This window comes from Enhydra lutris, unplaced genomic scaffold (genome assembly GCF_002288905.1).
Source record: "Enhydra lutris kenyoni isolate GAN:26980312 unplaced genomic scaffold, ASM228890v2 scaffoldscaffold6, whole genome shotgun sequence".
In the NCBI taxonomy this organism is placed as follows: domain Eukaryota; kingdom Metazoa; phylum Chordata; class Mammalia; order Carnivora; family Mustelidae; genus Enhydra; species Enhydra lutris.
Window position 1 is genome coordinate 25032419 of NW_019154090.1, and position 22051 is coordinate 25054469.

At 41.9% G+C, this 22051-nt stretch overlaps 1 protein-coding gene across 4 annotated transcripts in view; it reads left to right on the forward strand.

Moving 5' to 3' along the window:
- Window positions 1-21172, forward strand: part of LOC111141545 (CDK5 regulatory subunit associated protein 1) — a 37486-nt gene extending 16314 nt beyond the window's left edge. For 2 of the 4 annotated variants that reach the window (XM_022494161.1, XM_022494160.1), the window contains 6 exons: window positions 783-880; window positions 1995-2050; window positions 3972-4102; window positions 6339-6488; window positions 15298-15438; window positions 20790-21172. In XM_022494161.1, the coding sequence (XP_022349869.1) occupies window positions 783-880; window positions 1995-2050; window positions 3972-4102; window positions 6339-6488; window positions 15298-15438; window positions 20790-20870 (657 nt within the window). In that variant the 3' untranslated portion in view covers window positions 20871-21172. Of the gene's footprint in view, window positions 1-782; window positions 881-1994; window positions 2051-3971; window positions 4103-6338; window positions 6494-15297; window positions 15439-20789 lie in introns of all 4 variants that reach the window. The other 2 variants (XM_022494163.1, XM_022494164.1) reach the window with 2 other exon arrangements.
- Window positions 21173-22051: the final 879 nt, after the last annotated feature.

Below are 22051 nucleotides of genomic sequence, written 5' to 3' on the forward strand. Positions count from 1 at the left end.
TTTTTTTTTTTTTAAGATTTTATTTATTTATTTGACAGAGAGAGAGAGAGAGATATCACAAGTAGGCAGAGAGGCAGGTGTGGGGGGGCAGGAAGAAGGCTCCCCACTGAGCAAAGAGCCCGATGTGGGGCTCGATCCCAGGACCCTGAGATCATGACCTGAGTCAAAGGCAGAGGCTTAACCCACTGAGCCACCCAGGCGCCCCTTCTTGATGGTCTTTTATTTTTTTATCTTAATTTTAATTTTTTTAAAGATTTTATTTATTTGAGAAAGAGAGCTCGAGCAGGGGAGGGTTAGAGGGAGAGGGAGAAACAGGATCCCTACCCTACTGAGCAGGGAGCTAGATGGGGGGCTCAGTCCCAGGGTCTTGGGATCATGACCCGAGCCGAAGGCAGACGCTTAACAACTGAGCCACCCAAGCATCCCTTGATGGTGTCTTTTAAAGTGGTTAATTAGTTTGGAAGTGGTTAATTAGTTTGGAAGAAATAGTATGAAACAAATACCATTTTTCTTGTCTTGGCTCTGTCACCCCATGGCTTGAATTTGACCTCTGCTTGCTTGCTTCACTTTTTGAAAGCAGAAATGCCATCAGGTGAAATGTCTGGGACAGATAACATGGCTTGAGTAAAAGTAAAGGATTTGGGTAATTCATGTGTTTGGTTTAATTGGCCTATTAATTACTTGAAAATTAACCTTGGTAGAGAAACAGTGGGAGTGGTATTCTTTTCTGCAGGATACTTTGGTGAGATTTTGATGGCCTTTACTATGTTCTATCTGATCAGGTTCTACAGCTGATTGATGAGAGAGACAACATCTGTAAACAGATTCACCTACCAGCCCAGAGTGGAAGCAGCCGTGTATTGGAGGCTATGCGGAGGGGGTCAGACTTAACTTGGGGATGGGGCATTCTGCACCTTTCCATGTTTTCTTAAGGACCACACCATGTCTAAGGACCTAGTATAGTGTGTGGCACATAGTAACTGCTCAATAAATATCTGTTCTATTGATAAACTCATGGACATAATAACTTGCTTCTGTTTACTCCAGAAATACAGACTAAGGACTGAATCACTCATGTCATTTGTTTAGTATTTCTTTTTAAGATTTATATTTATTTTATATAGAGAGGGCACACATGGAGGGAAAAGAGAGTCTTAAGTAGACTCTGTACTGAGTGCAGAGCCCAACGCAGGGCTTGATTTCATGACCTTGAGATCACAACCTGAGCCAAAAACAGTCAGATGCTCAACTGACTAAGCCATCCAGGCCCCCCAGCACATTTTTTATTAAGCATGAACTGTGTGGTACATTCCTTTTGAAATTGGAATCCTGTAGCTTTTAACATTAAAGCTTTTTAAGTCTTGGAATTTAAACATATCTCTGTTCACTTACTTTGGGACTAATATGTATTGCAGAGGTAAGACTGAAAGGGTGAGGTGACAAATGGCAACCCATATGGAACTAGTGCCTTGTCTTGTTTTCCACTATTTTAGAGCAGTTTTAGAGATCCTCTAAAGTGTTTAATCTGTCCTCACTAAATAAAAAAAGACTATTTACTTTTTTTTTTAAGATTTATTTATTTGAGAGAGAGAGCATGAGTGGGAGGGGCAGAGGGAGAGGGAGAGAGAATCTCAAGCAGACTCCTTGAGCATGGAGCCTGACATAGGGCTTAATCTCATGACACAGATCAGGACCTGAGCTGAAACCAAGAGTCTGTCGCTTAGCCTATTGCACCACTCAGGTACCCTCTACTTATTTTTTAAAAAGGCTATTTAAAATAATGTATGTCTTGAATTAAAGATTTGTCGGCTATAGATTAGGTTATACTACAGGATTTGGATCAAAAGGACTCTTGTGTACTTTAACCTACTTTTGTACTGTCCTATGTGGTTGAGAAGTGGTTATATGTGGTGATTCGTAGCGTTATCTTTTTGTAGCATTCCTTTAAAGAAGATTGGTTCATCTAAGCCTTTTCTTCTTGTTCTTTATTGCAGATATTCAAGAGAAGCTTACATGGAGTTAATTCATCATATCAGAGAATCTATCCCAGGTACGTTTAAGAAATATTCTGTCGAGCACATCACTCTACCAGTGGCCACAGAGTTTTTGTTTTGACGCTGCCTTATGACACCCTTCATGCTGCTTTTGCTCCTCTTCATTTTTCTCTTTCTCTCATTTTACTCCTCTCTGGTTTTTTAATGTGTTGGTCTTGTTAGATGTGCACAAAAGTATGGATCAGTTTGTGACCTCAAGGTGAAAGAGATTTCTATATTCTTCATGTTTCTGGACATATGGGCAGACCTTGATCTTTCTTGTTAGCTGGCAAAGGTAGTTTGGTCTAAATTAGTTCTAATTTGGGGACAATTGGTATCTTTAAAAATGTACATATTTTTAGAGGTAATTCCTTTCCTATTATCTGAACTCTTACTCCTTTTTCTCTTTCCCTTATCTCCTAATAAAATTACTTTGTAGTCTTTTTTTTTTTTTTTTTAAGATTTTGTTTATTTATTTGACAGAGAGAGACATAGGGAGAGAGGGAACACAAGCAGAGGGAGTGGGAGAGGGGGAAACAGGCTTCCTGCTGAGCCCAATGCGGGGCTTGATCCCAGGACCTAACTTTGTAGTCTTTTTAATTTAGATTTGGTTGACAGTATCTACATTTGTTTCCAAATTTCTTATTATTGTAACTTGAATTATGCATAGTTTCATTTTGGAGGGGCAGGATAGTGTGGAGGTTTTCTGGGCTGCAGTTTCCTCATCTATAAAATAGAGTTAGTAAGGGGCACTTAGCTGGCTTAGTAGAGCATGGGACCCCTGATTTCAGGGTTATGAGATCAGGCCCCATGTGTGGCATAGAGTTTACTTTAAAAAAACAAATATATATATATATATATATATATATATATATATATATATATACATACACACACACACACACACACATATATATATGTAAAATAGTGTTGATAGTACCTCATTGGATTGTGGGAATAATTACATAGATTAAATTAAATAGATAGGAAAGCGTAGCACTTAGTATTTAATGACCAATAGTTATTGTTCCTATAGTCTTAAACGTTGTATGAAATTGGTTTCAAAGGTATGTTTTTTAAAGATATAAATTTTTACTTATATTTTTTTAAAGATTTTTATTTATTTATTTGACAGAGAAAGACACAGCGAGAGAGGGAACACAGGTGGAGAGTGGGAGAGGGAGAAGCAGCCTTCCCACTGAGGAGGTAGTCTGATGCCGGGCTTGATCCCAGGACCCTGGGGTCATGACCCGAACTGAAGGCAGATCCTTAATGACTGAGCCACCCAGGTCCCCCTATTTAAAAAACTTTATATAAGATTTATTTATTTTATTTTATTTTTTTAAGATTTTATTTATTTGATAGAGATCACAAGTAGGCAGAGAGGCAGGCAGAGAGATGGGGGAGGCAGGCTCCCTGCTGAACAGAGATCCCGATGTGGGGCTCTATCCCAGGACCCTGAGATCATGACCTGAGCCGAAGGCAGAGGCTTTAACCCACTGAGCCACCCAGGCGCCCAAGATTTATTTGTTTTATAAAGAATTATTTATTTATTTGAGAGAGAGGGAGAGAGTGCTGCATGCAAGGGGAGGAATCAGAGGGAAAAGGAGAAGCAGACAGTGCTGAGCACAGAGCCCCACACAGGGCTCGACCTCATGATCCTTAGATCATGAACCAAGCCGAAACCGAGAGTCAGACACTTAACCAACTGAGCCAGCCAGGTGCCCTGAAAGGATGGGAACTGGCATGGGAACATTCTGGATAAGCAGGCCTAGCCCATCTTGCTCTGTAACGACTATTTTGTTTCACTTGCACATGAGCTGAGCACCCCCAGGGAAAGTTTACTATTGCTGTCCCACCCTTTGTAGCCCACAAGTGCCAAAGGCCTCTCTTGAAGGTAGGCAGCAGTGACATGTTGTCCTTTGTTATTCGTTGCAGGAGTGAGCCTCAGCAGTGATTTCATTGCTGGCTTTTGTGGTGAGACGGAGGAAGATCACCTCCAGACGGTGTCTTTGCTTCGGGAAGTTCAGTACAACATGGGCTTCCTTTTTGCTTACAGTATGAGACAGGTAAGCCTTTCTTGGGATGCAGGAGAAGCTACTTCTGTGATACAACAGAATTTCTGACTGGTTTCTGGTTGATTGTAGACAACTGGGGAGAAAAGAAAGTGGCAGCAAGGCAGTTCTTGAGAAGCCACGAGGATCTTACCACTCATTTCTTTATTTTTGATTTAATCAACCTGTCTACTGTTTTATACAGTTCAGTGGTTTGAGATGAAAATGGATTGCTTGTGACATTATTTTCATTAAAATATTTTAAATATGTTTAGATCGTTTAGAATTTGAATGTGCAGGTAGGGATGCTATTCTTCTTATAGGAAAGCTAAAATCATGCAGGACTTTTTTGGTGTACAGATGTGCATTGTTTCACAGATGCACCTTGTTGTCCTTCTAGCCATCCTCAGCTATTTTAGTTTTCATTTTTTAGGCCATGTGAACCCACTTATAGCCACTAGAGAGCTTCTCTGTACATGGATTCCCAGGAATATAAAGCGGAAGGAGATGAGGAAGGAAGGGGAGAGTAATGTGTAATTCCTGCAGAGGAGGGGTAGTTCTGATCTTTTGCCATTTTCTTGATGGTAGGGATGAATTTGCACAGGTCATATCTCCTCTCTTCAGTCAACTTAGTGGGGGCTTTCTTTGTGTTTGGGCTGGAGGCTGAAGAGGCTCGGTGGCCAGGAGGCTCAGGAAAGCTGATTGATGAATGAAGGATCCCATGACCTTAGCCACCACCATCACTCAGCTGCCATCAGCAAAGCTAATTCATGTCTTTTAAAGCTCACTGCCTACTGTTCTGTAGGCAGTGTAAGTGGGCTATTGTATGTATTTATGTCTGTTACAGAATTACTTCAGGGATGAAGCTTCAGAGTAGATTTGGGTTCCAAATCTGCTGCTGCTTTTCCATGGACATCACAAATATGCAAGAGAAATTCTTTTCTAATGTTAGATTTGGGAATGGGTGTGCAGTGTGTGGTGGAAGCGTCATGGGGATTAATATGAGTGTTCACTTTGAGATCTAATTTCTAGGTTAGGGTTAAGGTTATAGAGACCTCAGTAGTCTAGTGGATGAGAGCAAGCATTCAGATTCTGCCAGTCTTACTTAATAACTGTGTGATCTTGAGAAAGGTCCTTGGTTTCTCCACCTTTGAAGTGAGAATAGTGTTTGGTAATGGTAAATGCACAATAGATGCAAGTTTTTGTTAATAAGACAAAATAGAGTAAACCCATTCGTCTTTGTACTTCTCTCAAAGGACAAGTGGAATGGCCACACATTGATATATAGGTTTTCCTATAATTCCATACTTATATCTAGCTCAGTGGTTCTTCAACGGTATTACAAACCTGTATACAGAAAACTTAAAAAAAAAAATGTGTTGGATGCTTGGATGGCTCAGTTGGTTGGACATCTGCCTTCAGCTCAGGTCATGATCCTGGGGTCCTGGGATTGAGTCCTGTCTTGGACTCCCTGATCAGCGGGACGTCTGCTTCCCCCATTCTTGTTCTCTCTCTCTCTCTCTCTCACAAAATTAAATACAATTTTGAGTCTGATTTTCATGTACTAAGTTTAGAATTTCACCCTTGTAAAAATGTGACTTGACTGCATAGTTACCTTTCTCTTTCAGAATGCTCCTAGAGCTAGAGAACCCTTCTGGCATGGCTTGGGTCTTGTATATATGACTGTAACTTAGAGGTGGAATGAACTTGGTCCCCCTCTGTCCCTTAAGAATAGATTCTTTGGGGTGAGGGCACCTGGGTGGCTCAGGCAATTAAGCATCTGACTTGATTTTGGGTCAGGTCATGATCTCAGGATCTTGTGATCAAGCCCCTTGTCAGGCTTCCTGCTCAGAGGGGAGTCTCTTTGAGGATTCTCTATTCCTGTCTCCCTCCTCCTCTTCCCCAACTTGTGCACGCACGCATACTTTCTCTCTCCCCTCTCTAAAATAAATACATCTTTTTTTTTTTAAAGATTTTATTTCACAGAGAGTGAGAGCACAAGCAGGGGGAGAAGCAGAGGGAGAGGGAGGAGCAGGCTCTCCGCTGAGCAGGGAGCCTGATGTGGGGCTCGATCCCAGGACCGTGGGATCATGACTCAAGCTGAAGGCAGACACCTAACTGAGCCACCCAGGTGCCCCTAAAATAAATCCTTAAAAAAAAAAAAAAAAAGAAGAAGAAGAAGAGTGGGGAAAAAAGGGAATTCTATGAGTCCTTGGTAACCTCTCTCTTTCTCTTTTTTTTTTTTTTGTAGAAGACCCGGGCATATCACAGGCTGAAAGATGATGTCCCAGAAGAGGTAAAATCAAGGCGTTTGGAGGAACTTATTACTGTCTTTCGAGAAGAAGCAACAAAAGCCAACATGGCCTCTGTGGGTTGTACCCAGCTAGTCCTGGTGGAGGGGGTAAGGTCATATGTATATATATTTTTCGTTTGTTTTTTGGAACACAATATGTCTCCCTTTTTTTTTTTTTTTAAGATTTTATTTATTTATTTGACACACAGAGAGAGATCACAAGTAGGCAGAGAGGCAGGCAGAGAGAGAGGGGGAAGCAGGCTCCCCGCTGAGCAGAGAGCCCAATGTCGGACTCGATCCCAGGACCCTGAGACCATGACCTGAGCTGAAGGCAGACACTTAAACCACTGAGCCACCCAGGTGTCCCTGTCTCTCCCTTTTTTTTTTTTTTTTTAAAGATTTTATTTATTCATTTGACAGAGAGAGATCACAAGTAGACAGGCAGGCAGAGAGAGAGAGAGGGAAGCAGGCTCCCCGCCGAGCAGAGAGCCCGACGCGGGACTCGATCCCAGGACCCCGAGATCATGACCTGAGCCGAAGGCAGCGGCTCAACCCACTCAGCCACCCAGGTGCCCCCCCTGTGTCTCCCTTTTATTTAGATCTTCTTTGGGCTTCCAAAGCTCTGTCCACAATCGATATTACCCCACTTGGTTCCTGATCACTTCCTCCCATCACCACCATCCTGCTTGGTTTCCACAGAATGGACACTCCAAATGGCATACACTATGCGTTGAGTCTCATCTCCAAGACCTAATGTGAGTGACCACCTTTTTGGGCCCACAAGACTAGAAAACCCAAAAGCCTAAGCCTCCTTTATGGCTTGGTTCTTTCACATGGCCTAGGCTCAAAGAAGAATTATTTAGATCTTCTTTGATTGCAGAGTTTTTGTGTTAGGAATCCTGTATGTATTTTGTTAGATTTATACCATAGTATCTTTTTTTCTAAACTGTTATAGTTGCTATTGTATGTTTTAATTTCAGGTGTTTCGTGTGCTCATTTTATTACACAGCTATAACTCAATTTTGTGTGTTTCTCTTATACTCTGTGACCTTGCTGAAATCAATAGTTCTAGGAGGTTTTTTGGCATTTTCCTTGAGCTTTTCTGCATAAGTAATCGTGTCATTATGTTTTTTTCTTCCTAATGTTCCAAGCTTCCTTCTTTTATCTTTTCCTCTCCCTTCAGAGAACTTTCTTTAGACACTCTGGCAGTAGATTCTCTTCCTTCATCTTAGAATGTCGGGATTTCTCCTTCATTCTTGAAAGATATTTTTGTACTTAGCAGCAGAAGGATTAGGAAGAGTATGTCTGCTCCATCTTTCTGGAAGCAGTATCATATGTATGTTTTTTTTTTTTTTTTTTTAAAGATTTTATTTATTTATTTGTCAGAGAGAGAGAGGGAGAGAGAGCAAGCACAGGCAGACAGAATGGAAGGCAGAGGCAGAGGGAGAAGCAGGCTCCCTGATGAGCAAGGAGCCCGATGTGGGACTTCATCCCAGGACGCTGGGATCATGACCTGAGCCGAAGGCAGCTGCTTAACCAACTGAGCCACCCAGGCATCCCCATATGTATGTTTTTAGAATTAGTTTTATTGTCTGTCTTCAATCCTTTTTAATTTTTATTATATTTTAATTTTTTGAAGGTTTATTTTTTTAAATAATCTACATGCACTTTGGGGCTCATCCATAAACCCGACATTGAGAGTTGCTTTACCAACTGAGCCAGCTATGTGCTCCTTCAGTCCTTTTTAAAATCACATTTTTGGGGGGCGCCTGGGTGGCTCAGTCGGTTGGGCCGCTGCCTTCGGCTCAGGTCATGATCTCAGGGTCCTGGGATCGAGCCCCGCATTGGGCTCTCTGCTCAGCAGGGAGCCTGCTTCCTCCTCTCTCTCTACCTGCCTCTCTGCCTGCTTGTGATCTCTCTCTGTCAAATAAATAAATAAAATCTTTAAAAAAAAAAAATCATACTTTTGGGACTACTGGTTGGCTCTGTTGGTTAAGTGTCTGCCTTTGGCTCAGGTCATGATACCAGGGTAGTCCTGCATCAGGCTTCTTGCTCTGTAATAAGCCTACTTCTCCATCTGTCTCTGCCTTTCTGCCTCACTTGTGTTTTCTCTTTCTCTCTTTCTCAAATAAATAAATAAAATCTTTAAAAAATAAATCACATTTTCTTAGAAATGTACTGCATTTTGGGAAGTTTGAGGTTCCTATAGGCTTCTCCAGTCAGGCCTGGGAACCTAGATACTAGAGCACTGAACAGATTGGAATAGGGAGTGAGTTTGGGAGCCTGAAGCTATATGCTGCAGCCATTGTAGAGAAGGCGAAAGAGAGAGATGGCGCCGTTTATGTGACTCTTCCCAAGTCCTGGATTGAGAAAGGAGAGTCCTGTTCCATGTCTTAGGATATGGTAGCCATTAGAGCTACTAATTGTCTGGTATTTATGTTTGTTAGGACTCTTTGGTGAGTAACAGTGAGAATTTCTTCAAGCCATTCAGCCTAAGCCAGAAGGAATTTTTTTTTTATACTTCAGAGGTATCTTGTGGAGCCCAAGGGCAGGAAGGACTGTGCTTAGCCTAGGAAGCCCTTTAGGCTCGTACTTTCTTGTCTCCTTGGACCAGCTTTTCCTGCTTCATTTTTGTTACAGAGCACAGCAGCCCTATAGTTCGTGTGTTTACATATTATAGTTCTAGCTATTCACAGACCCAAATTGTGTCTCTCAGCACCAGCTCCAGTTTCCAGGACGCGTACTTGATCAGCTCATCTAGGTTAGGCGATCTTCCTATGGTCTAGACTCGCAGTTGGCTGATGGATGGTGAGCTCAGTTAACATGATATCCCAAAGGGTGTTTGCCTCACTAAATGCTTTGTAATTTAGAGTATCATCTGTGATTCTGGAGATCTGTACATGTACATGTCTATTAGCAATTTACATTTCGTCCAGTAAGAATTAGGTCTTACTATATTCCCAGCTCTCCTCACAGAGTCAGGCACAGAAAAGTGTACTTCTCTCTCTATTTTTTCTTTTTCTTTTGAAGATTTTATTTATTTATTTGACAGAGAGCGCACAAGCAGGGGGAGCGGCAGTCAGGGAGAGAGAGAGAGAAACAGGCTTCCTGAGAAGCAGGGAGCCCGATGCGGGGCTCGATCCTGGGACCCTGGGATCATGACCTGAGCTGAAGGCAGTTGCTTAACCAGCTGAGCCACCCAGTTGCCCTGTGTACTTCTCTTTTGAATGAATGAATAAGTACTCAGAGTTTACCAGTCTGTGTCCCTAACTTCATCAGGCTTACAGAGAACCTATGGTAATTAAATAAACTGAAATTAGATTATTTCTTATGCATATAACATAAGCCAGTACTCACTTGGGGCTAGAGAATAAATGGATTTTTCAGGGCTAGCAGTTGGGAGTCTTTACTTTCTTTTAGAGGGACTTTCTTTCCTTTAGTCCTGGCCAGTTTAAAACTTCAGGTTCTGAGCCGCCTGGGTGGCTCAGTGGGTTAAAGCCTCTGCCTTCGGCTCAAGTCATGATCCTAGGGTCCTGGGATTGAACCCCGCACCGGGCTTTCTGCTCAGCAGGGAGCCTGCTTCCTCCTCTCTCTCTGTCTGCCTCTCTGCCTACCTGTGATCTCCGTCTGTCCAATAATTAAACTCTTAAAAAAAAAAATAAAACTTCAGGTTGCTATTGGGATGCCTGGGTGGCTCAGTCGGTTAAGCCATGCCTTCGGCTCATGTCATGATCCCAGGGTCCTGGAATCAAGTCCCACATTGGGCTCCTTGCTCAGCCAGGAGCCTGCTTCTCTCTCTGCCTCTGCCTGCCACTCTGCCTACTTGTGCGCTCTCTCTCATTCTCTCTGTTAAATAAATAAATAAATAAAATCTTAAAAAAAAAAAACCCTTCAGGTTGCTATATCCAGAGTGGCAGAGAAGATGATTGTAACTCATGTATACTAAGCATTTATTCTCTGTCAGGAGCTGTGCACTTTATGGTCCTTGGCACATTGAGTCCCACCACAGTTTTTGGAGGTAGTACTATTATTAGCCCTTTTATGATATGAAACAGAGATTCAGAGAAGTAGAATAACTTCCTGAAGGCCATTCAGATAGTGTGGCAGAGCCAGAATTTGAGTCAGGTCTATCTCATTCCAGAGCCTCTGTACAACATTTCCTCCCCCTTTTTTATTTTTTATTTTTTTTTAAAGATTGTGTTTATTTATTTGAGAGAGAGAGAGAGATCACAAGTAGGCCGAGAGTCAGGCAGAGAGCAGAAAGCAGGCTCCCTGCAGAGCAGAGAGCCCTACGCGGGGCTCGATCCCAGAACCCCAAGATCATGACCCGAGCCGAAGGCAGAGTCTTAACCCACTGAGCCACCCAGGCACCCCCCCCTTTTAATTATGGGGAATTAAAAAGATACATAGATATAGAGAGAGCGGTATAATGCATGCCTGTGTACCCATTAACAAACCTCAACAGCTGTCAGTACAGTGTTAATCTTGGCTAATCTTGTTTCCATCTTTACTGCCCCCATTAGATTGTTTTGAAGCAAGTAGCTTATATGTCATATTATACATATTATGCTTTAAAAAAAATTTTTTTTTAAGATTTTATTTATTTATTTGACAGAGAGAGAGATCACAAGTAGGCAGAGAGGCAGACAGAGAGAGGGGGAAGCAGGCTTCCTGCTGAGCAGAGAGCCCGATGTGGGACTCGATCCCAGGACCCTGGGATCATGACCTGAGCTGAAGGCGGAGGCTTTAACCCACTGAGCCACCCAGGTGCCCCTATACATATTATACTTACATATCATAATATTTTGTCAGTTAACCTTTCAGCGTATATATCTTTAAAAGATAAGGACTCTTTTTTAAAGAGCTTTATTTATTTATTTTAGAGAGGGGAGAGAGGGTATGGGGAGGGGGAGAGAGACTTAAACGGACTCCGAGCTCAATGCAGGCCTGATCTAGGGCTTGATCTCAAACCCTGAGATCAGGACCTAAGCTGAAACCAAGAACTGGACACCAAGAACTGGTGACTATGCCACCCCGTGCCCTAAGATAAGGACTCTTTTAAGAAAAAAACCCAACAGGGACACCTGCGTGACTCAGTTGATTAAACTGAAGTTGTCTGTCTTTAGCTCAGGTCATGATCCCAGGATCCTAGGATTGAGTCCTGCATGGGGCTTTCTGCTCAGTGGGGAGCCTGCTTCTCCCTCTGCCTGCTGCTCACTCACTCTTGCTCTTGCTCACTTTCTCTGACAAGTAAATAAAATCTTAAAAAAAAGAAACCAACATAAAGCTATTGTCATATCTGAAATAATTGACAGTTGTTTGTTAATATTGTCAAATATTTAGTCAGTGTTCTAATTTCTGTTTGTCTCAAATTTTTTTTTTTTAAAGATTTTATTTATTTATTTGACAGATAGATCACAAGTAGGCAGGGAGGCAGGCAGAGAGAGGAAGGGAAGCAGGCTCTCTGCTGAGCAGAGAGCCCGATGCGGGGCTGGATCCCAGGACCCTGGGATCATGACCTGAGCCGAAGGCAGAGGCTTTAACCCACTGAGCCACCCAGGCGCCCCTTGTCTCAAATATTTTTATATTTTTATGGTTGTTTTGTTCAAATCACGGAACCTGAACACTGTCTTTTAAAAAATTTATTGTAAAACAATCATGAACTTACAGAAAAGTTGTAATACAGTACCAAAAATTTTTTTGATTCATTAGAGAATTATTTGCTGACCTGATGCCCTCAACCCCCTCAAATACTGTAGTATATATCTCATAAAACCAGCAACATTCTCCTACATAATTACAGTGCAACTACCAAAATCAGGAAATTAACCTTGTTACATTTCTGCAATCCAATCCTCCAACCCCATTTAAGTTTCTCCATTTTCTCAGAACTGTCCTTTACAGCAAAAAGATTAAGTTCAGTGTCATATGTTGCATTGTCTTATCTGGTCTCCTTCAGTCTAGAATAATTCCTCAGCCTTTCTTTGACTTTCATTATCTCGACACTTGGTGATTATAGGCGTGTTAATTTATTTACTTATTTTTTAAAATTTTATTTATTTATTTGACAGAGAGCACAAGCAGGGGGAGTGGCAGAGGGAGAGGATTACAAGTAGGGGGAGTGGCAGAGGGAGATAGAGAAGAAGGCTCCCTGCAGAGATGGGGAAGCCTGATAAGGGACTCTATTCCAGGACTCCAGGATCATGACCTGAGCAGAAGGCAGTGACTCAACCAACTGAGCCACCCAGGCGCCCCAGGCCTATTATTTTGTAGAATGTTCCTTAATTTGAGTTTGAAGAGTTTCCTTGTGGTAAGATTCAGGTTATATATTTTTAGGCAGGCATATTAGGGACATGATATTGTGCCCTTCCTATTGTATCCTTTGGGGTGGCATACAGTTGTGATGGTTTCATTACTGGTGATAATAATTTTGAACATTTCATTAAGGTGATGTCAGCTAGGCTTGCTGACTGAAAAGTTACTCTTTTTCCTTTTGTTAGTGAGTGTTTTGTAAGGAGAGGGTAGGGAGTCTTTTTAAATCTTACCTGACTGTTGGGGTGCCTGGGTGGCTCAGTGGGTTAAAACCTCTGCCTTCGGCTCAGGTCATGATCCCAGGGTCCTGGGATCGAGCCCCTCATCGGGCTCTCTGCTCGGTAGGGAGCCTGCTTCTACCTCTCTCTCTGTCTGCCTGCCTCTCTGCCTACTTGTGATCTCTGCCTGTTAGATAAATGAATAAAATCTTTAAAAAAAAAATCTTACCTGACTGTTGTAGTATTAGTTTAGGAACTAAAATACCTTTTCCCTCTGGCTGCTTTTTATTTTTTATTTATTTATTTATTTATTTTTAAGATTTTATTTATTTATTTGACAGAGATCACAAGTAGGCAGAGAGGCAGGCAGAGAGAAAGAGGAGGAAGCAGGCTCCCCGCTGAGCAGAGAGCCCGATGCGGGGCTCGATCCCAGGACCCTGGGACCATGACCTGAGCTGAAGGCAGAGGCTTTAACCCACTGAGCCACCCAGGCGCCCCTCTGGCTGCTTTTTAAAGATATTTGCTTTATCACTGTTTTTAGAAATTTGATGTCTTGGTATGGCTTTCTTTGTGTGTATTCCTTGTGTTTTCCTTGTGATGTGTTAAGGCTTCTTAGTTTGTGGGTTTATAATTTTCATCAAATTTGGAGAATTTCATCTATCACTCTTCAGATATTTTTCCTGTACTCCTGCTTCCTGCCATCACTCGTTCTGTTTCTTTTGTCCTTCTGTGACTCCAATTACTTATATATCCAACCACTTGATGTTGTTCTATAGGTCATTGAAACTTCATTTTTTTCTGCCTTTTGTATCTCTGTGCTTCATTATGGATAATTTCTTTTGCTCTGTTTTCATGTTCACTATCTTTTCCTTTGGCAGTGTTTAATCTGCTATTATCTTGAATTTTTAATTTTCTATATTATATTTTCATCTGTATAAATTACATTTGGTTTTTAATACCTTCCCTTCTGTATTCTTGTTTTCTTTTGAAACTTAGTTTCGTTTGAATCTGATTATAAAAGTTGGTTTATTATTTTGTGATAATTCCATTATTGCTGTTATTTCTTGGTCTGTTTTTGTTGATTGACTTTTCTATTGATTCTGGGTCACATTTTTCTGCTGGGTATATCTAGTGATTTTTGATGGGATATTTGACATTGTGATGTTCATTTTTGAGGTCTGGATTTTGTGTTGGGCTTTGTTCTGATAGGCAGTTATGTTATTTGCAGTTGAGTTTAATCCTTTCAAGACTCATTTTTAAACTTTGTTAGAAAAGTTAAAAAAAAAAAAAAAGGAAAAGCTTTTTTATCCCAAGCATAGTTTAGCCTCATTATTAAGGTGTGGCTTTTCTGGAGACACTACTGCATGTTCCAAGGAATCAATGAGGACTGTTTAGTGGTAGGTCTAGATGAGCTCTGGGAGCCCATCTGCTGACAGTTCCCAGGTTACTTTCTTTGACTGATTCAGTGGAGTTTCACTATACAAGCAGGTGTCAGTATTCAGCAAGGACTTAAATGATCCCTTTGCATATTTCTATAGCTCTTTTTCTGCTTCCCTCCCTCTTCTTTAGAACTTGCTCTGCAGTTTCTAGCTACTGCAGGCTCCCTGAACTCTGATCTCTTTTTCCAAAATCCAGGGAGAACCACAGTGCTCTGCCTCAAGATCTTCCTGCTTTGCATGCTTCTATGTTACACATGCCTTCTGGCAGAATGCAGGGGTCATTGGAGGGCTCATCTCATTTGTTCCCTTCTTTTGGGTTCAGTCTTGTACGGTCTGTAGTTCAGTATCTGAGAATAATGATTTCATATATTTTGTCCAGTTTCCTGGTTAAGGCCAGGGGGTAAATTTGGTTCTTGTCACTTTATAATGGCTGAAAGAGAAAAACTTGTATATTCTAGAAGTTAATACCATTCTACTGGCTTTATAATTCTCCTGACCCCCATCTTCTGTACATTGTGTTGGGGACTCTAGCTTCATATCTGCCTGTTCATTAGGGTTACAAGTAACCCAGGCAAGACAACCCCGGAACATTCCTGAGTGATTACTGTGAGACTGGATATAGTGAAAGTCAGTTTGCCAACTGCATCACCCATATGTCCTTGCTTTTAGGACTGTTGGAAGTCCATTCCTGAGAAAGGTAATTCTGTAATCAAAGACTGATTGAGTCATTTATTAACGTATAGTCAGCAAAACTTTCCTGAGTTTCTATAGTGTGCCACACATTGTCCTTGTTGGTGAAGCAGCAGTAAAGATGCAGTCTTCAGTGATTCCTTGATTAAGGACTGCTCTGTAAGTGAGACCCTTAGGGATCTGAGACAGAGAAGGCATAATTTCTGTCCTCCCAGAACTGAGGACTGACAGATTCATAACTCTCTGTTCTTTTTGCAGCACAGTAAACGTTCTGCTTCTGATCTGTGTGGCCGGAATGATGGAAACCTTAAAGTGATCTTCCCTGATGTAGAGATGGAGGACGTTAATAACTCTGAGGTCAGGGTCAGAGCTCAGCCTGGGGACTATGTGCTGGTGAAGGTAAGGTTTCCTTTGGGGTTTTATCTTGCATCATGAAATGGATGTTGGGTTGGATAATTTGGTAGAATGAAATTTCTTCCAGGAGAAATTTTTTAGTAAAATAAATAGTTCTTCTCAGCCTGAACAATGAAAGGGCACCTTGAACTGAATTTTGAACTGCTCCTAACTAATGCCTTCTTGTTTTTCTTTGCCTTTCTTCTGTCTTAGAAGGGTTCTTTTTAGGAATTTAGTGAGACTGGAGTACACAGTAGCATACAGTTCCCTGCAGTAGAGAGACTAGGAAGTGGAAGTGATTCCGAGTGAGTTCATTGTCTCTGTCAGTGATGAGCATGCCCTTTGAGGTCTCTGATGCCCTAGGTATCCCTCACTTCTCCTGGACTAGGAGATCCAGATGAATGGGTGTGGGATTTCCCCTTTCTTTTTTCCCCCTCTTTCCCCTCCTTCATGTACTTTCTTCCTACCTCTTTTTCTTACCACACTACACAGGTCTGTTACTGCCATCCTACTTTCCTTCTGGTCCTTATGTCCATTTTACCCCAGAACCAGAGACTGACAGGACACATTCTGATGAGGTAGGCAGGAACAAGGCTTATTCTCCCACACTAAGCTATGAAGAATATGCAGAAGAGAGAGATGGAGAGAGGGTGATTCCTTTTTCTGCTGATGCTGATTAGTATTATATCCTTTGCCTTGTTCCCCCATGCCTCACCCTTTACTTGCTGTCCTTGCTCTTATTGTCACATCTTTTTTGTCATGGGGGCCATGGTCCGTGGCTTGCAGCTGAAGAAGGCATGTAGCTTCTTTGGATTGGCCTGGAAATTTTACCACTGCGAGATGTTCTGTTCTGTCCATCTGACAAAAGCTTAAAACACAGTCAGTTTGCTGGTTGGGGACTTTACGTGATCCTATTTCCTTCTGGCTTTGTTTCAACTGGGCTTTGTCTTACTTTAAGAATTTACTAAGTGGAATAATTGGTACTAGACAGCAATGTGATTGACTTGGAAATAATTCCTCATAGGCTTCTCCATTTGTTCTTTTTTGGAGGACACTGTCTTGTTTGCTTATTTCTCTGTCTTTTGAATGTTTGCTTTTTTGGTTTTTATTTGCTTTCCCACCCCTCCTCCTTTTCACTATAGCTAAGGGTTACTTGAAAAGGGAGATGAGGTTGTTGTGCTGGCTTGTATTGTTAGTTTGATATTCTTTTATATAATGGAAAAATTCCATCTGTCAAGAAAGGTAGAAAGTTTATGCTGTATTACTTGCTACTCCCTTTTTTTCCCCCAAGTGACATAAAACCCACAGGTAAGATTTAGTGGAAGGATCTAAATGAAGAAGGTGCTGTGGAGCTGGGGTTCTTTTTTTTTTTTTTTTTTTTTTTTTTTTTAAAGATTTTATTTATTTATTTGTCAGAGAGAGAGAGGGAGAGAGAGCGAGCACAGGCAGACAGAATGGCAGGCAGAGGCAGAGGGAGAAGCAGGCTCCCTGATGAGCAAGGAGCCCGATGCGGGACTCGATCCCAGGACGCTGGGACCATGACCTGAGCCGAAGGCAGCTGCTTAACCAACTGAGCCACCCAGGCGTCCCCTTTTTTTTTTTTTTAATAAAGATTTTATTTATTTGACAGAGAGGGAGAGATAAGAAGCAGGCAGAGAGAGAGAGGGGAAACAGGCTCCCTGCTGAGAGAGCCCGATGCAGGACTCGATCTCAGGACCCTGAGATCATGACCTGAGCTGAAGGCAGAGGCTTAACCCACTGAGCCACCCAGGCGCCCTGGAACTGGGGTTCTATTGACTCTCTCTGTTGTTCCTCCCTGCTGTTCCCATTTCTCTTTATATGGAGTTTCTAGGCTGTACTAGAACCACTTTCTCCTATATCTCAATTTTTTTTAAGGTGTTTTTTTTTTTTTTTTTTAAAGTAGCCTCTACACGTAACACGGGGCTTGAACCTATAATGGCGAGATCAGTTGGCATGCTCCACCGACTAAGCCAGCCAGGTGCCCCACATTTCACTTTCTTGTCTCTCTTTTTTATCTGGGGCTTATTTGGCTAAATCCCAACCCTGGTGAAAGTGGTTATTTTCTTTTGCATCTGCACCCTAGCAGCTAAACATCAGTAGGGAAAAGCATGCAGGTAATCTGTATTACACAGATTAGGTCAGATGATGATTAAAAACTCAAAATACAGTGGCTTAAATGTGGTGGTTCTCTTCTACATAAAAATCTAGATATGGAAGGTCCAGAATTGGTGATTGTGATGACTTCATGATCATCAGAGGTCTGGGCTCCTATCTTTTGCTCTGCTGTGTGTGGTCTCCATCCTTAAGGTGGTTCCATGATCCTATGGGGTTACTGCAGCCGCCAGGTCCATATTCTAACTGTCAGGAAGGAGGAAGAGGGGGAAAGGGCATGTTCTCTTCCTTTTAGGGCAGTTTATAGGAGTTCTACACACAGTTTATAACACATCATACCAGGCTGCTAAGAAGCTGGGAAGTGTGGTCTTCATTCTGAATGATCGGATGTCCAGCTAATAACTGGGAGTTCTGTTAGGAAGAAGAGAAGTATTAGGAGACAAGTAACAGTTTCTGCCACATGAACCCAGCTGCATTCAGTTCAAATTCATGACCATAAAACTCAACATGAGCACTCAGCGTGGCCCTGAGATCTGATCCTACTCTATTTCCTTAGTAAATTGACTTTCCTACTCTTTCTCCTTAAATCTTTACTCACCTATTGAAACCCTAGTCTCAGCTGATGTCTTTGTCTCCTATTTCATGGAGAAAAGCGATACAATCAGATGAAACCTCATTGTCTCATCTTTATTTCCACTAGCTCACTCAGGTCCCTGCCCATACATGCTGTTCACTCACACATGGGCCTGTACAGGAGACGTCTTCATGTTCTTTTACACTCTCCCTTATTATGTTCTCTTTTCCATCCCTTTTCATCCTTTCAAGAGAATTGCATTTATATCCTTTCTTGCATCTTAAACTTAAGATGGCCAAAATAGAATGAATTCTTCATTGTAGTTTTCTTCTTTTCAAACGTTCCCCATCTGTATTAAGTGGCACCTTCGGTTGCTCAAGCCAAAAATAAAGGACTCATTGTAGATACTCACTTTCCTGTGCTCTAGCAGCAGTCCGTCTGTTTTAGCTCACTTATGGAATATATCTTGAACCTGCCTCTTTCTGTCTCCAGACTACCATCATTTCTTGGCTGGGAGATTTTAGCAGTCTTCTCATGATTTTCTGTTGTATTTTATTTATTTATTTTTATTTATTTATTTTTTTAAAGATTTTATTTATTTATTTGACAGAGAGAGATCACAAGCAGGCAGAGAGGCAGGCAGAGAGAGAGGAGGAAGCAGGCTCCTGCTGAGCAGAGAGCCCGATGCGGGGCTCGATCCCAGGACCCTGAGATCATGACCCGAGCCGAAGGCAGCGGCTTAACCCACTGAGCCACCCAGGCGCCCCTGTTGTATTTTATTTTTAAGTATTTTATTTATTTGACAGAGATCACAAGCAGGCAGAGAGGCAGGCAGAGAGATAGAGAGAGGAGGAAGCAGGCTCCCCGCTGAGCAGAGAGCCCAATGTGGGGCTTGTTCCCAGGACTCCGGGATCATGATCTGAGCAGAAGGCAGAGGCTTTAACTCACTGAGCCACCCAGGCACCCTTTCTGTTGTTTTTAAAGATGAATTATTTTATTGAAGCATATCATAAAGGGAGAAAATTGTCCGTATTACACTACTTGATGAATGATCACAAAGTGATCCTACCCCTGTAACTACCACCTGGATCAAGAAATAGAATATTTCTTCATGTTCCTACTAGTTACTCTTCTTCTTCTTCCTCTTTTTTTTTTTTTTTTTGAGAGCGTGCTAGAGAAGTGTGGGAGGGACAGGGAGAGAGAGACTCCCAAGCAGGCTCAGTGTTCTGCATGGAGCCCAGTGGGTCTCCATCCCACAACCCTGAGATCATGACCTGAGCCAAAATCAAGAGTCAGACGCTCAACCAGCTAAGCCACCTAGCTGCTCCTACATCCTAATCTCTAATGCCATTGCTGGTTTTGCCTATTTTGGTTATAAAATTGAATCATATGACATCTATTTTTGGTGTTTGTCTTCTTTTCCTCAGTCTTATGTTGAGTAGTTCATCTGATTATATTTATCCATGTTATATGAATATACTACAGTTTGTTTATGGCTTATACTATTGATGGCCATTTTGGTTGTTTCCATTTTGGAGCTGTTGTGATGGGATTGCTAAGACTATTCCTGTACATGTGTTTTAGTGCACATACGTGTTCTTTTCTGTTGGGTAAATGGCTTAGAATTGCTGTCTCATAAAGTGTATGTAACAGAACTAGACAAAGTAGTTGTACCATATTGCCCTCCCACCAGCAGTACGTGAGAATTCCAAAGGCTTCATATTTTCCACTTCCATTCTTGCCCTCCTCTAGTCTGTCTGCGCCACAGTAGTGGTCTTTCTAAATCAGGTCACCGACTCCTCTGCTTCAGCCCTCCAGTGGATTCTCATTGGAGTCAGCATGAAATGCACGATATCTTAGGCCTTATATGATCTGTCCCAGCCGCCTTTCCAACTTCATGTCCCCTCTACTCTTCTACACCCTCTTCTCCAGCCTTGATGGCCTCCTTTTTGCCCCTCAACCCTAGTTCTAGTGTCAGGGACTTTGCACATGTTGTGTTGCTTGGGAGGCTCTTGATTTTTATGTGACTGCCACCTTTTTAACCTTCATTTTGTCTCTGAAATGTTACCTCCATGAGATGCCTTCTCTTTAGGGAAGCTAAATAGCAGGTTCCCTTTATCATATTAGCCCATTTTATCTTCATAACCATTTTCAGTGCCTGAAGTCATCTTTGTTTACATATTTTTGCCTGTCTTCTCCGAAAGCTCCTTTGGGGGTCACATGCTTTCAGCTCTCAATTAGAGAGAAAAGAGAGCTTTTCTTACCAAATTTTGGCCATAAATATCCTAAGGAAGGATTTGACTGGTATGCCTAGATCACAGCTTACCCCTGGGGTTTAGGAGGGCAGTCAGGGTCAGTGTTGGGTAGTTCACACCAGAAAGTTATGGCTGGTGCTGCAGAAGAACCGTCTCTCAAGAGAAGGGGGGAATTGGTAGTTTGGGACTGAACTATTTTAGACTTCTTAAATTATACGTATTACCATTGTATCAGATGTCTCTTCTTTCCAGGACTGGGGGCACATGGGAACCATGCAGTCTCTGCTGGCTTGTCACTACCTCCATTAGGCTCCTCTTGGTGGCCTCTCCTCTGGAGGCTCTATATTCAGTGCAGTCCTGGTTACCTCACTTTCTTTTGACTGGTTTTCTTTCAGATCACGTCCACTAGCTCTCAGACGCTTAAAGGACATGTTCTCTGCAGGACCACCCTGAAGGACTCCTCAGCATATTGCTGACCTGAGCGGATGGCCTTAGGGTTGACACGGGCTGTCCTTGCCGACAGGGAAGGAGATATGACTGGTCACTCATGAAAGTGATAACAAGGCTCTGGAGACAAACTGCAAGTGGTGAAGCAACTGTATGTCAGATGGGAAATGTGTCTCTTTGCTGCTATGTTAACAGCTTTTACAGGCATTAAATTTACGGGAAGTAAAGTGGTCCCTTTGTCTCTACTTTTACTTCATTTTTGCCTTGGTTAGTGTTTCTGGGCTTTCCCCTACAGTCTGTGTTAAGTGTTTTCCAACCCAGTTTTTGCTGTGTACACTGCTAACTTGTTTGATTTTCAGCTCTGGACCCTATGAGTTAAAGACTAAAGAAGGGGAAGGTGGAAAGAACCATTTGCTTGGGAAAATCTGTCCAACACTTTCTAATATTTTGGTTTATTGACTTTGACTTAGCTGCCTGTCTCCTTACTTTATTCTCACATTTTACCTGAGGATTTCCCTCATGGGCCTCTTTTTTTAGCTTGTCAGGTCGTTCATTGCCCTTAGGTGTGACAGCACTTAGAGGATTTTTTTCCTGATTTTATTTTATGGTTTTTTTTTTTTTTGGCTTTTATTTTATGTTTTTATTTTAATTCCAGTTAGTTAACTGTTAATTTTAGTTGTATATGACTATTAGTTTAAGGTGTACAATATAGTGACTCAGTTAATCAATACTTCCATAGATCACCCAGGGCTCATCACAACAAGTACACTCCCTAATCCCCATCACCTTTTTCAGCCGTCCCTCCAACTCCTCCCTGCTGGTAACCAGAAGTTCTCTGTAGTTTTTTTTTTTTTTTAAAGATTTTGTTTATTTATTTGTTTATTGTTTATTTACTTGACAGACAGAGTTCTGTTCTCTGTAGTTAAGAGTCTGTTTCTTGGGGCACCTCGGTGGCTCAGTGGGTTAAGCCTCTGCGTTCGGCTCAGGTCATGATCTCGGTCCTGGGATCGAGCCTGCATTGGGCTCTCTGCTCACCGGGGAGCCTGCTTCCTCCTCTCTCTCTGCCTGCCTCTCTGCCTACTTGTGATCTCTCTCTCTGTCAAATAAATTAAAAAAAAAAAATTAAAAAAAAAAGTCTGTTTCTTGATATGCCTCTCTCATTTTTACCCCTTTACTTGTTTTGTTTCTTAAATTCCACATGGGAGTGAAA